Source organism: Falco naumanni, chromosome 9 (genome assembly GCF_017639655.2).
Source record: "Falco naumanni isolate bFalNau1 chromosome 9, bFalNau1.pat, whole genome shotgun sequence".
Lineage (NCBI taxonomy): Eukaryota > Metazoa > Chordata > Aves > Falconiformes > Falconidae > Falco > Falco naumanni.
Window position 1 is genome coordinate 41,768,607 of NC_054062.1, and position 13,588 is coordinate 41,782,194.

The following is a 13,588-nucleotide window of genomic DNA, read 5'->3' on the forward strand; positions in this document are numbered from 1 at the left end:
AAAACAAGCATGCAACAGCAAACCCATGCAACGTCTTCCTATAATTTCAAGGGGCAGGAGCTTGAAAGAATGCACAGAAGCAGTTTGGGTTTTAGGGGTGCTTTTTGTATGAAGGAAAAAAGTATATCTAAAACTAGATATAAAAAGCATGAGGTTTTCTAATAAAAAAGGGAAAAGCAAATTGCAGATTTGTTATTAATATTAAAGAAATAATGGTTTTTACTTATTTGTTGTTTACTAGCACTGTCTTGAGTATATGAATATAGTTGACCTGATTCTGCCCTTGGGTTGTGCAATCCACGTGACTGTAGTCTCGGCCAGAAATTCTGCTTCCTAACTTCTTACAGGCCTGAGTTTTGAAATGTATCACAGTCACAAGGTTTTAGGCCCACAGGCTATTTCCTTGGAGCCAACAGAAACAATTACATTGCTGAAGGCAACCACAAGTTGTGAAAGCACTGCTGAATAAGCTGGTGATAGAATAATAATGCAGTGTGATATCTATTAAAATACAGGTGCTCAACAACAGCTTGGAGCTACCTAATGTGGTATTTCAAGTTCACCTCAGCTTTTCTTAAGTAAACATGGAAGTAAAAACTGTAGCATTTCCAGCTACTGATGTGTGCAACTACACAAATATTACCTAGATATGTGCTCCAGCTACGCTCATAAATCAATAATTTTCACAACAGGAGGGCTGTTGATTGCCCTTGACATGGAAAGTATCTTAAATTTTAAGCACAGCTGTCTTCCTCCTTTAAATTCTTGTCGCTGTATGGTATATTGCCAGCTTAATGCAACGGAGTGTTTTTGATGAAGCTAACGTTGTAATATTGTAAAATTAATTAAACGCTTTATTTTTTTCAATGCTATCCAGTAGTGTGCATTTTTGGGGGTTTGCTGTATTTACAAGTTGCAAGTGCCCTGGGAAAGTGTCACTAACACAAGACTGGGGGGGACGACACACCAAATGGATTAGCTGGTACTTCAAGACACCTAGGTCAGACTGCAAAAGCCTAGGTAACAAGCCACATAATTAAAATGAGGATACTATATTTTTATCCTTTTAGATTTTTAATATTGTTAACTGCATGCATCATATGCCATGCTCAGAGCTGTTCTAAAGTCCCATTTGTTTGATCCCTTTCTCCTGCTTTTACTGGCAGCAAGAGCTACGCCTGGATTACAGTTACTACTGTGCAAAAGACTCACAATAAAACCTGACAATATATAAACCATTTATCCAAACTGGACTTTCATTAAATGGGAATTTAATCCTTTTGGTCTCACAACAGATTTTAAACAAAGCCGAGCAACACCAGTATCATTTTTTAATCAACTAAGTGTAAAAATGGTAATTTTTATGCTTAAAAATGAGCAAGATCATCAATCTCAAAATTCATTAGAGCAAGACAGATGCATCAAAAGTAGCCTGTCCTGTGAAATCTGAGAACTCTCGAATAGCAACCATAGTAATGCTCTTTAGATGTATATGTACAGCCTGCTGTAATTTGGTTAAATGGGAATGATATTTTGTTTACTGTGCATTTGTGAATATGTTCTTTCACTCTCTGTTGTTAGAAAATTTATTCCGGTTTTCTACCGCTTGCATTGTGAAGGAGAGATGAAGGACAGGAAGAAAGGACAAAAGAATCTCTCATCCAATGTATTCAAATCAATAAGGAGGACATTACAGTTCATTGCCAATGCCAAGATTTCCAGTGCATATACAATAGTCTTAATGGCTTCTTTCAGAAGAGAAATTTAACAGCACAATCCTCTTCTCCCCTCAAAAGTTTTAGCCACTCATTCACCCAGTGTTTTCCAGTCCTAAATGGGTAATCAGAAGAAAATGAAGGGGCGAAAAAGAAAAAAAAAAACAACAAGTAGGATTCACACAAAAAACCCACCCAAAACAACAACAAAAAAACCCAAAACAACCCCCCCAAACCCACTGTCACTTGAGATAGGGTCTTTGAAGTAAAATTGTAAAGACAAATCCTAAACTACCTTTTTTTTTTTTTAAAGCCTGCATTATGTAATACCCAGTTAAATGCTGACATGTCAGTGTTGACTGTCTACTTGATTTGTTTTGTGTAAACAACAAATAAAAGCACCCTCACTATTCAGCTTAAACTCTCAAGAAGGCAACAGGGAAAGAAAACTGAAAAAAAATCCACCAGCATATGGAGAAGCTAAATTTGATGTTTCTCTACTGCTGACCTACCCTATCCTTAAAACAAGCCTGTGTTAAACCATTCACAAAAATAAATACTGAAATCACACATTTAAAATAGCACAAACAACATCCAGCGTATCTTGTTATCTAACCATGCAGGAGAACTCTGCCAGTTTACATCCCCAGGAAATTTTTTATCAAGAGACAGGGAGTAAAAAAAAAAAAAGTTCAAACACAAATGGAATTATAGAATTCAAAACTGTAAGCGTTCCTTTTCTTTTTTTTCCCCCCCTTTTCCCCTCACTTTGTCAACTAAACTAAAAAACAAATCCCATGACTTCAGGAAACCTGCACTGTAGGTGGCTAAGACTGAAAGATGCATGAGCAGGGCTGCTTCAGACTGCCTTGTTCCCAGTGGTCTCCTGCCACTGGCCTCCCTCCCTCTTGCCCTTTAGCAAGGGTGCATGCTAGTCCTACTCGCCAAAATTCAAGGTTCAATCTTAGTAAGGCATGTATCTCAAAACAGAAAAAAGTTATAAGAGCCAGTGCTCTACAACATCCAGCTGCCAATGCCGTTACTGACTGCGGAGATCAACACATGCTCATCTATCGTCATACAAGAGTATGATGAATTTTGTCAACTCTGAAAGGTGCTTGAACTGCCAGTTGAGATGTTTGCATTGACAGTGTGGTTCATGAGCATACAGAAGAGGTCCAGGATCTAACTCAAGTATATATTAATTGCTATCAAGTATCTAAATATTTTTTTTTTTTGCTTTAACAATCATTAGCATTTTTGTCTTTAAACACGTACACACAACAAGAACAACTGCACAACTGCCTAAGCATATAATTCACTAACACTCTTTAAACCTGAGGAAGTGGGACCAAAATTTTTTGCTACATCAAGGTCTTCGATCTGCAGCTGTTCCACATGGCAAATTCCCATTTCAGGAAATTGGTGCTCTGTTCCCAGAACATACACAAAATCAAACTCCCAATGAGAATACACAATGCGGCTTGATTCTGAGAACAAAGTATCATTTCACTCTCTAAGTCTTCATAATTCTGCATTCAAATGATTCTTTTAATTGCAACGGGAATTCCACAATGCTTTCATTCTCTCAGGGAAAATTACTTTTTTCCTACTTTGAGGGCAAATACAGTACACAGATATTGTATTTTTCTATATGCTTACATTCTAGCTGCTATTTCAGAACATGGTTCTAGGCTACAGATAGAAAACCACCTGCATCCCACTCACTACAACACTGGTTCTAACGAAGAGACACATAATCTGTTACCAAGGTAGAGATACAGAATTTGAAGGTCAAATTAAAAGGTTTCTCTTCATTAATGACATACATATCAGTATCATAAAAGTGATCCTGAACAAGCTGCTGCTTGCAGTGTTGAAGGCCCTTACAAAGCATTATGACTAGTTTTATCACCTTTTAAATTTTAAAAGGTGTCTTCTCTTGCTATATGAATTTTTATTGCTTTATACGTGTCTTTTCACGTTGCACACTTGAAAGTACCCACTGAAATAAGCAGATGTTTAATTCCCAGAGAACGTGTCAATGCCTGAAACTTGTACAAGCAATGCAAACCTGTTACACACAGGAGCCAACAGATTCACAAATGACACCCACATTTCCCTATGGAAGAAAAACCTCAAGAGAAAGCAATGAAAAAATACCACTCTGCTGGAAAGAACGAAAATTCATCACTCCAGCTTCTTTAGTTAAGGGGGAAAGCTTGGATGGAAAAAACTTCTAACCCTTAGTCAGACTGCAGCCTTACAATCACAGAAAATAAACAAGAATTTGTTTATTTTTATTTTATATATAAATATATTTATATGCAAATAAATTATATATTTATTTATTATTTAAGACGAAAGATCTTAAAAGTCAAGCAAACAAACAAACGAGACTGATTTCTTATGAAATAATATTTTAAATATCTGCAGGAGTATAATCCATACAGTTTACTACAATAGTCTGTTCAAATAAATTTACCACCCTAATTAAAAATCCTCCTATATATCAATTTATCAATGCTATTAATTTGTATTAGTTTTGTGCAGTTTGAATATTCTGATCCGCTCATGACACTAAGACTGAAAATCACACACCTGCTGCTTTGGTAAAAAAATGTTTGGGTTTTTTTTGTGAAAGTTGAAAAATTCACCATTTTTCCCATAATTAATGACTCATTTTCATAAGCATGCCATAAGAAGACAAAGACGATAAATGAACGGTCACAGAAGCATATACAACTGAATGGGGAAAAATTACCAGCACAGTATTAAAAGCAAAAATCTTAGGAATACTGTTCTAATGATAAACAGACTTTCATCAATCCTGAAATCCATAAACTTCCACTTTCAAACCAGGCACCTACGACTTTGTGACTTTTTTTTTTCCCTACTTTCAGTGGGATTTAGCAGCTTAAGTCCCAAATCATTGAGGAAAGCTTCTGAATATCTTGGATGCATTATTTCTATTAGCGTTATACATGTATTTATATGCTAGTTTAGAATTTGGGCATATAAGCATCTTAGATACACCTTCTGTATGCCACATACAGTATCTTAGGAGTAAATTAAAACATCACAAGTACAGGTTTTCATTTTGGACCACTTCCGTTTAAAAGATCATTTGAATACTTCAGAAGTATTTTTATTCTCATCTTTATGAAGATGTTACAGTATTCCTTCTGCATATCACTCCCTTTTACTGGCTGCTACATCTAGAATACTTACATCTGGAGATCTGGCTTGCTTTCTGATAGTCTTTCAAATACATTCAAGGTGGTGATAGATGTTAACAGAAGTTCAGGAGTATAAAACTGTACAGCAGCTATATAGCAGGTTCAGATGGATATTACAGTTTATTTTGTCTTTCAGTAACTAAACTTAAGAAACCCTAATTCTTAAAACTATTAACTGAACAAGTTTTACTCTCAGTCAATGAAAAGTGCATAAAGCTGTTGTCAAAGCTCCACTTTGAGCACCCAAAATAAAGGAACACTTTGATATGTAGAAGAACCTAGGATTTTAACATGTTAAAAAAACCCAAAACATTAATCCTTACTTGTTTATATGATTACAAAACAGAATATTGAAGATTTTTCTTATCTGTAAAAATAATCAAAATGTTGCTTTTTCTATTTTCATTTTTCTATTTCTAAAGATTGCAGATTAGTGAAAAAATCAATTACGAGGGATGCAATCAAATTGGAGGCAAATGTCATTGCTTTATAACATTCTAAGTTTGAATTTTTACGTTTTTCTAATGCTTTCTCCCTTGGACAAAAGACTTTTTTTGCAACTTCTTCACAAATGACTTACCGGCAGTGTTTATGTGATCCTGTTAAAGTTTCAATCACAAAGCATTCCCCTTCATTGAGACAATATGCAAGATCCTTGTCTTTGCATGGCTTAAAGTGCTCAGATCGCTCAGTGGAATACGTTGTAGTATCTATGGAGAAACAAAACAAAACAAAAAGAAAGGCTAAATATTGGATGTTTTTAAAGTATACATTAAGTAAATTTGATCAAATTGGTCTCAGTAACATCAACTGATCAAGACAGACTAATGAATAGAAACGGAAAGCACAGGGCACACAAAATTCAGCGTAATCCCAATATTATTTGCAATCAAGCTTCTTAAAAAGATTCACAAAAGGAATCTTGTATTTGGAAATACTACCAGGGAAATGAACTAGAATACAGCAGGGTTCAGTATAATTTCAAGTACTTGTAATTTCCAAAGTATCCCTTCCAAAACGTAAGCACACCTATTTTGTATTCTTTAACCAAGAGCTGTATTTTTATATTAATATACTGACATATGGTTTTTAATAAAATACTTTTCCATGAAAAAGGAGCAAAAATACTGAATATAGTAACAACCTTAAAAAAACAAACCCACAACATAAACCACACAACAAAAGAAAACAAAGCCAAAAACGTAAGGACAATGGTAATTTGAATCATCAGTCACAATAATTGGCCTAGAACTTGAATACAAGCAATGCACCACAGATTGTGTCATTTCAGGTACACTATCTGTTAGGTTTCTATAGGTCTGTCCAAACACCCCAGCAACACAGTTCAAAAACCTGACTATAGTTTGGACTGTTGGCTGTAACTTTGGAATACGCAGTTACACGATGAGATTTGGAATAGGCTGACAGCACGTCAGGGTGAGCTATCATTCCTGTCTTCTAATATATCTCTTTAACCTTCCCAATCTGGTTGTATTATTCAACAATTGAGTGAAATTTTCAAAGGAGGATGTCTGATAGATATTTTAATTTTCTTCACTAAGGCAAGGTTCTTTCTAATGAAGTGTGATTTTCAAAGTAGACACTGATTTCCAGAGCACCATGATTCAATGTCCATATACAATCTTAATTCTCAAAGTTTAAATTCCTACTCATTTTGTGGGGAAAAGGACCAGGATTTAATATACTATATGTTAAAATTATAGGTGGACGTTATGTACCATACAGACTATTACAAAATAGTCTGCTGCCTGGTATCAAAGGAATGAAGCTGTGCTCAATGCACATAGAACTTTACAAATTCAAAATTATATAAACACATTAAGTTGCTCTTTTCTCATAACTTGATATAAAGTAAATATCCAACAAGTTAATACCAAGGTGAAAATCAGAACACTGAAATGCAATACACCTGTAAGTACTGTCCTGCAAGACAACTCAAGTAATTGCAAAAGTCTTTCAAAGTAACCTTTTTTCATTCTTAGTGTATTCTTATCTCAAATAGCACTACAAGTTTTCCTTGTTAACCAGACTAAGCAAAGGAAGATTAATAAAACATTTGAAAAGAATAAGAAAATCCACACCCTGATCTTTGCATGCAAGATTTTTTTTTTCTCTGCTCTCCCCACCCAGAGAGAAAATACTGTAGTTTAAAGTTTTCAGTGGAGAGAAAAAAACATCCTGGGGATAAATTTCGACAGTTTCCCTTCAAATGCTTTTGCAGATTCAGAATAAAAGGTCCTGTCATTTCCCCCCTGACAGCAACACTTATAAAAAAGTGCAGGCTATAAAAAAATTACTATGTTTTTAATAACTGCAAGCAAATCCTGAAGTGAAATGTATCACATTGAATTTTGGAAACAATACAAGATCTTTGTAAATGCAAACAGTGACAGCACATCACTGTTGACGTTCCAAGAATGATCAGGTTTTACATAGCAGAAATATCTTCAGATACAAAAATAGTAGCCCAGTTACCTTTTAAGGCCAGTTTTACACAGGAGCAATTAAATGGCCATTTAAAATTTGATCAGGCAAAAAAAGTAAACAGTAATCAGATATATTTCTATCCCTTTTAAATAAGGAAAACTGAAGATAATGGTATTTGAAAGCACTTTTCATAATTACAAAAGGTAACTAAAACTATTTGATGAGCAGCAGCTCAATTTGATATGGATTTAGAGAACAGAACACTTACATTTGCCAGCCTCCTCTGAAGAAACTATCTGTGCAAATACTTTTATGAAAGTAGTTGCATTATATGGAGCAAAGTAAGCAGAGATTTCCCTAGAGGACAAGAGCAAGACTAAGGAGACACACAGGATCACAAAGCATGTCTTTGAGCCAGTGACGTAGTGAATTCTCAGAGTGCAGTGTCTGAAGTGCAGGATACTCCTCTTCTACCATAATTAACGCCAAAACTTGTCAAGGTCAGCATTTTTGAGTTTTAGATTCAAAATATATTCTTCAGAGGTTTTGTTTGGTTTTATTTTAATCACTTCTCTGTTCCGTATTATTCAAGATTAACTCACATTCACAGCAGGAACTTTTGCCAATTCAGCTGTGTCAGAGTAGAGCTAAGACTGAGCACATGACGTATTACACTGGCAAAAGTGCCACTGAAGATACAGCCACAGCATAGTTTAATTTGAGTACTAACAGAAATTACACAGGTAATTAGACTGCTCTGCTGATATAAATTGTTAACAAACTATGGCCAGCCAGTACAGCAAGCCAGCCATCCAGGACTGGAGTCTCCGACCCTTCCAGAGGAGTGACATGGTGCTCTGCCTATGCAGAGCTGAAGTCAAAACCTTCTCCTCAAAGCCCCATCTATTTTATTTACAAAATAAAAGGATTAAGCTGTGATGCTTCATTTTCTCCACTGGGACATAATTTCAATCTTTTCTTCCACTGTTTTCAGTTCTGTCTCTGGTGCTTCAAATAAAGCACAACAGTTGAGGATAACAGTGATGCTGACAGCTTCTTATGACAGCTTTGAAAACCACTCCTTAACCTGAGAAGTATATAATATTTTGCTTGGAGTTGCTGTTTTGGTTGGGTTTTGGGTTTGTGGTCTTTTTTTGTTTGTGCGGGGTGGGGGTGGGGGGGGTGTTTTGTTTTGTTTTTTTAAAAAAACAAACCACAAATATAGTCTCATTATAGGTCAGTTTTAAGTTATAGCCTTTTATGTCTTGGAAATATTTGTGCAAGTCTAACCAGGCTGACACACATGGAAATATATGTCTATGTACAGCTGTCCCGTGGCCTGCAAAAATCACGTGACTTAGCTACAAAAGTCATTCACTAACATTCTAAAGCTCAGAAGCTGTGTAACTAACTGATATCCTGGATATCCCTAGAGCTGTCTGGTGTCTTCTGCTGGATATACTCACACACAGAAAAGAGAGTTTTCTGAAATGTTACAATCCTCCTGTTATTTCATGTTGCACTCATGATGAAACAAACTCTGTTACAGCTTCATTGATTATTGAAAAAACAAATCCTAAAACCTTGTTCTAAACAGAAGTACAGAAACAACAGAAAACACTGTAGAGATTATACAGCTTTCTTGATTCTTTTTGTAATAAAAAATAAATCCTATTGTTTTATTTGCAAACACCTCCCACTTTTTTTTGGACTCCTAACAGAATCCTGAATTGACTTTTCCATGGTGGAACTGTCCTTCATAGCTTCAGAAGCCTGCTAAGTATCTACCATTCCATTGTAAAGTTTTTTGTGGGGTTTTTTTGTTTCTGTTTTTATAACTGATACATCGCAGGCATTCACAAAATTACTGGTACTGCCCTTTAATTTATTTCTAGTCTTTGAACAGGGGTAGCAGACCCAAAAATTTATAGGTAACAAAAGAGAACTTCTTTTAAGTATTCTGATGTCCTTGAATTCAGTACATAAATAGCAATAACAAATAATCCATTAAAGTTGTCTTTTTTTTTTTTTTTTAATTGTCAAGTGTCCAGGTGTTTCATGCTAAAGCAGTGGGAGCTATTGATTTCTGCTGAATTTTTTCCAACTAAATGAGAGTAAAGAATTTCTAGGCATTTTTTCTTTATTTTTCTTGCCTCACTTGAGCAACAAAGCTTTATGCACGATTCCCATACTCCAGAAGTAGGTATACCATTGCTAAGTCTCATATAGCACTGTTCAATCAAATGAACAAGAATTAAGTTCCCATTTCAAAGGAAGGCTTCAAGATCCTTTACTTACAAGCATGGAGTTGATTAAAAACAACAGTCCTTTGGGAATGTTGGGGAAAAAAGAAAAGAGTAGAAAATTTTCAGATGTTATTTTTTTAAAGTCTAAACCTTAGTTAGTGTTAGCAATTTTGTATTCTTGTCTCATTAAACTATTTCATCATGTTTATAACAGCACAGGATGGCTCATTATAGCTAATTTATTGAATGATCTTCAAGACATGATATAGGTATTATAAATAGTATCTCCTCTTTCAAGGCTACCATATTAATTGTTTCCAGTACTATGCTCTGATATTAATATATCTGTAATTGCAAAGGCCAAATGCAGGAAAAGAGAGAATGTACGATTTAAAATATCCTGGGAAACAGCAGCACTCATGGCAGCTGTTCATGCACAGACTGCAGCAGCAGTAACCACTACCACCCGTCACATCTCTCTAGCAGCATTCTTACTGTAGAAGCAGACTGTACTGGATACATCTCCAATAAAAAAAGTTTTCCATGCCAGCTTTAAGTGATACAGTGCTTACACATTACTGTAAGCATTTATTCCATATAGATAGCCTTAGTTGTTGTAAAGAGAGTGAAAAAAGTGACCTAGGATAACAAGAGTTGAAAAGACCCTGCTTAACTCTTCTGAAGCCACTAGTAGACAGGCATCCAAATTTTGTAGCTACACAGTAACATTCACTTATTAACACAGGCACGGCAACTACCTAGTGCATTCCCAAGGAGGTATTTTTAAGACCCCACATTTGGTTTAAAGCCAGAGCTCATACACTGAAAGACTTTTTAACAATACTGTATATTTTGACTACTGCTGGGTATTACCAGCTTTATAGATTCAGTATCAACATGCAAATTACTTTTTCCTTTATCTTGTTATTCATTTATAATTGATCCTTTCTCTGAGAACCACCATAAAAGTGACAAGCTTATTTTAAATCACTGATTCCATTTTTAAATGCACTACAAAAAAGCCAATTACAAACAACTGGACTTGCTCTCTCAATGCAGCTCCAGTTACCAAAAAAAAACCAAAAAAACAAAACGCCCAACAAAAAAACCCTTCTCAAAAAAATCCAATCTTTTTTCCAATATATTTTATCTCCATTGCATTCTATAAAGAAGGAAACATAAAAGGTCATTTAATAGCATATACAGAGTTAAATTTTATGTTAATTGAAGTCAATGGCAAAATATTTACAATGACTTAGTATAACAAGGGTTCCCTGCAGTTCTTAGAGAATCCCGTGGCGCTTCTTATATTTTCAGATTACATGGGAGCCCTTCTAGAAAGGGACTTGCAAAAATTAAAAATACACGCAGAGCAGTTTATACATTACCTTGCTTACTCACAGTACCCTGAATCTTAAAACCTAAATTTTATATATAAGGCCACACACAAACCTATTTACATATAACCTAAAATTTTTATTCCTGTGCTTTTGGAAGTAAACAAAAGTTAGGTAAGGGGAAAAGATATCAAGCCATAGCAAGATATTTATTAAGGGAGAAGAAATGGAATCCTTAAATATTACTTGCAAATGTTTGCTATGAATTAGCCTAGGTTGACGGTGACTCTTTCTTAAGTTGTTGATATTTGTACAGTAAACATTCAAGACACTCATTTTTAAAGCAAAGTAGAGATCTTCACGTTACTGCTAGCTGAACACCAGTTGGCATCAGCCACGGGAGACTGCTGGGATAATTGAATTTATTAATTCTAGTAATAAATTATGAGTAAAAACCTAAAAATATCTATAAATTAAAATGTTATTTTTTAAAATCATAACAGGATTCTTGTTCTAAATGTACTTGAACTGTTTGCATGGATTTATCTGTGATTAAAACCCAAACCAATGAAAATATGGAAAATACTTTACTACATTTACAGAGACAGTTTTGTATTAGCTAGCAATCAAGTGCCGAATGCTGATTATTCAAGCAGCTACCCCTTAGCCATTTTGTGCCAGACAAAATTTTATTTAATCCAATAACACTTTAAAGGCTTTGATTGCATTGTGATATAAAGCAAAAATGTGCTATAGATATGGGAGTACTTGTAGCTTTTCTATTATCCTTCAGATTCAATTGAACAAATCAGGAAAATTTAGCAACAAACTGATAAAGCAGCAGATACATCAAAACACTAGCTGGCTTCCCAGTGAGATTGTGGAGGTAGATGAAATTATTATCAGTGAGAGATGATCTGAATATGGGGGGGGGGGGGGGGGGGTATTTAATTCACAGAATTATATAAGAAAGCTCATGTGATATTAACTCCACAAGCACTTTCCTACAAAACATTTCTCTGTAGGTACAACCAATCACATCCTGAATCAGACTGCTTTTCTCCCTGTATCACCAGAACACAGCATCACATCCACAACTGCACAGAAACAACAGCTCTAGCTCCAGAGATGTACACAAAATTAGAGACAGTCATCTCTCAAAAAAATCAGCACACACTCCCTGTCAGTCACTAAAATTAGTGCTTGAAGTGTGACCTGACTCCAAAATTAGTACTTAAAGTATGAACTTGTTCCATAAATGTTTCTCACATTTTCCAAATGCTTTATCAGTTTGAAAAAGATGACACACAAGTACTAATCCATATCTTGAAAAATGTGTTACAGGATTTTCAAGCTACTAGTGCATTAATAGCAAAATATCACATGCTATTAGACAGCTGTTTGCTTACTGCAAAACTCTTATGTACTGAAGTACGTATTTCGTGACTTAAAAACAAGTCAAGCAAGCACTGTTTCTAAAAACAATGCACAAAAACCCCCACCCACCTAATGGTATCTTGCAACTGAAACTCAAAAGCAGAAAACCAGATAAGGCTAGCATCCCTCCAGAATGCATTATCTGATCACATCTGTCAGAACTTACATATTGAACCCTGAACACCAATGGCATTAATCTATACATGTGCAGAATTGCACATCAGAGGGTGCATTCTCCTGTACAGCTCAAACTGAAATCAGCGAGAGCTGAACAACTGGGAGATGACTCGGTAGAGAGCCCACGAGACACAAAAGGCCAGGGTTTTTCAGAAGTTCAACACCTAGGTGCCAAAGACACAGGAGTGACTAAAACTCTAAAAGGTTTGAGCTTTCAATGTGAAGAGTTATTTTGAAAATTGAGTCGTGACAGTTCTGATGAGCACTCTAGGGGCAGAGTGCTTTTGCCAATCAGACATGCATTCAGGTGTCTTCTGATAGAACTTCCCATTAATTGATCTAAAAAATTCATAGAGGAACTCAGTGAAAGAGCAGCGTACTCGAGATGGTGCCAAAAATGGATCCATCACCTACACCACGGCTTCTCTCTCCTTTGACCACTAGCAGTCCCTCCCACCTCAGTATACAGACATCACTGGGGTCACCAATACCCCTTGAGACTGGATGGCACCAAAAGAAACACCCTTTTGGGAATGAGGAAATAGCTCTAAGAAATAGTTCCCAATACAAGGAGAAACTGAAATACAGTTAAATTAAGTGACTTTGCAGCACAAAAGCAAAATAAGTTAGAGAGAGCTAGAAGGGGGGGGGGGGGGGGGGGAAGACAGACAGATGAGCTAGAAAGGGGAAAAAGAGGTTTCTAGGGTTGCAATCAAAACTTAGAGAAAAAAGAAACGACTCGAAGAAAAATTCTGCATAGGTTAAAAGATGCTAGAATAAAGCAAGTGTAACACACTACATCTTTGGAACCACCAGTGGTCTGCAATTAAAATGAAATAACTAAGAAAAAAATAGTCACACAAAACCTAACGTATCAAATCTAAAGTAGAGAACATCAGGAAGTTTATGATTAGATATTTTTGGCTCAGTTTGGCTACTGAAGAAAATCTTAGTTTCAAGCAATGACTAGTCATTATTTATCAAGAATA

General features: G+C 35.6%; 1 protein-coding gene across 2 annotated transcripts in view; it reads right to left on the bottom strand.

Moving 5' to 3' along the window:
* Positions 1-13,588, bottom strand: part of NRG3 (neuregulin 3) — a 421,294-nt gene that overhangs the window by 245,409 nt on the left and 162,297 nt on the right. For both annotated transcript variants that reach the window (XM_040607376.1, XM_040607375.1), the window contains exon 2: positions 5,535-5,664. In XM_040607376.1, the coding sequence (XP_040463310.1) occupies positions 5,535-5,664 (130 nt within the window). The remainder of the gene's footprint in view (positions 1-5,534; positions 5,665-13,588) is intronic.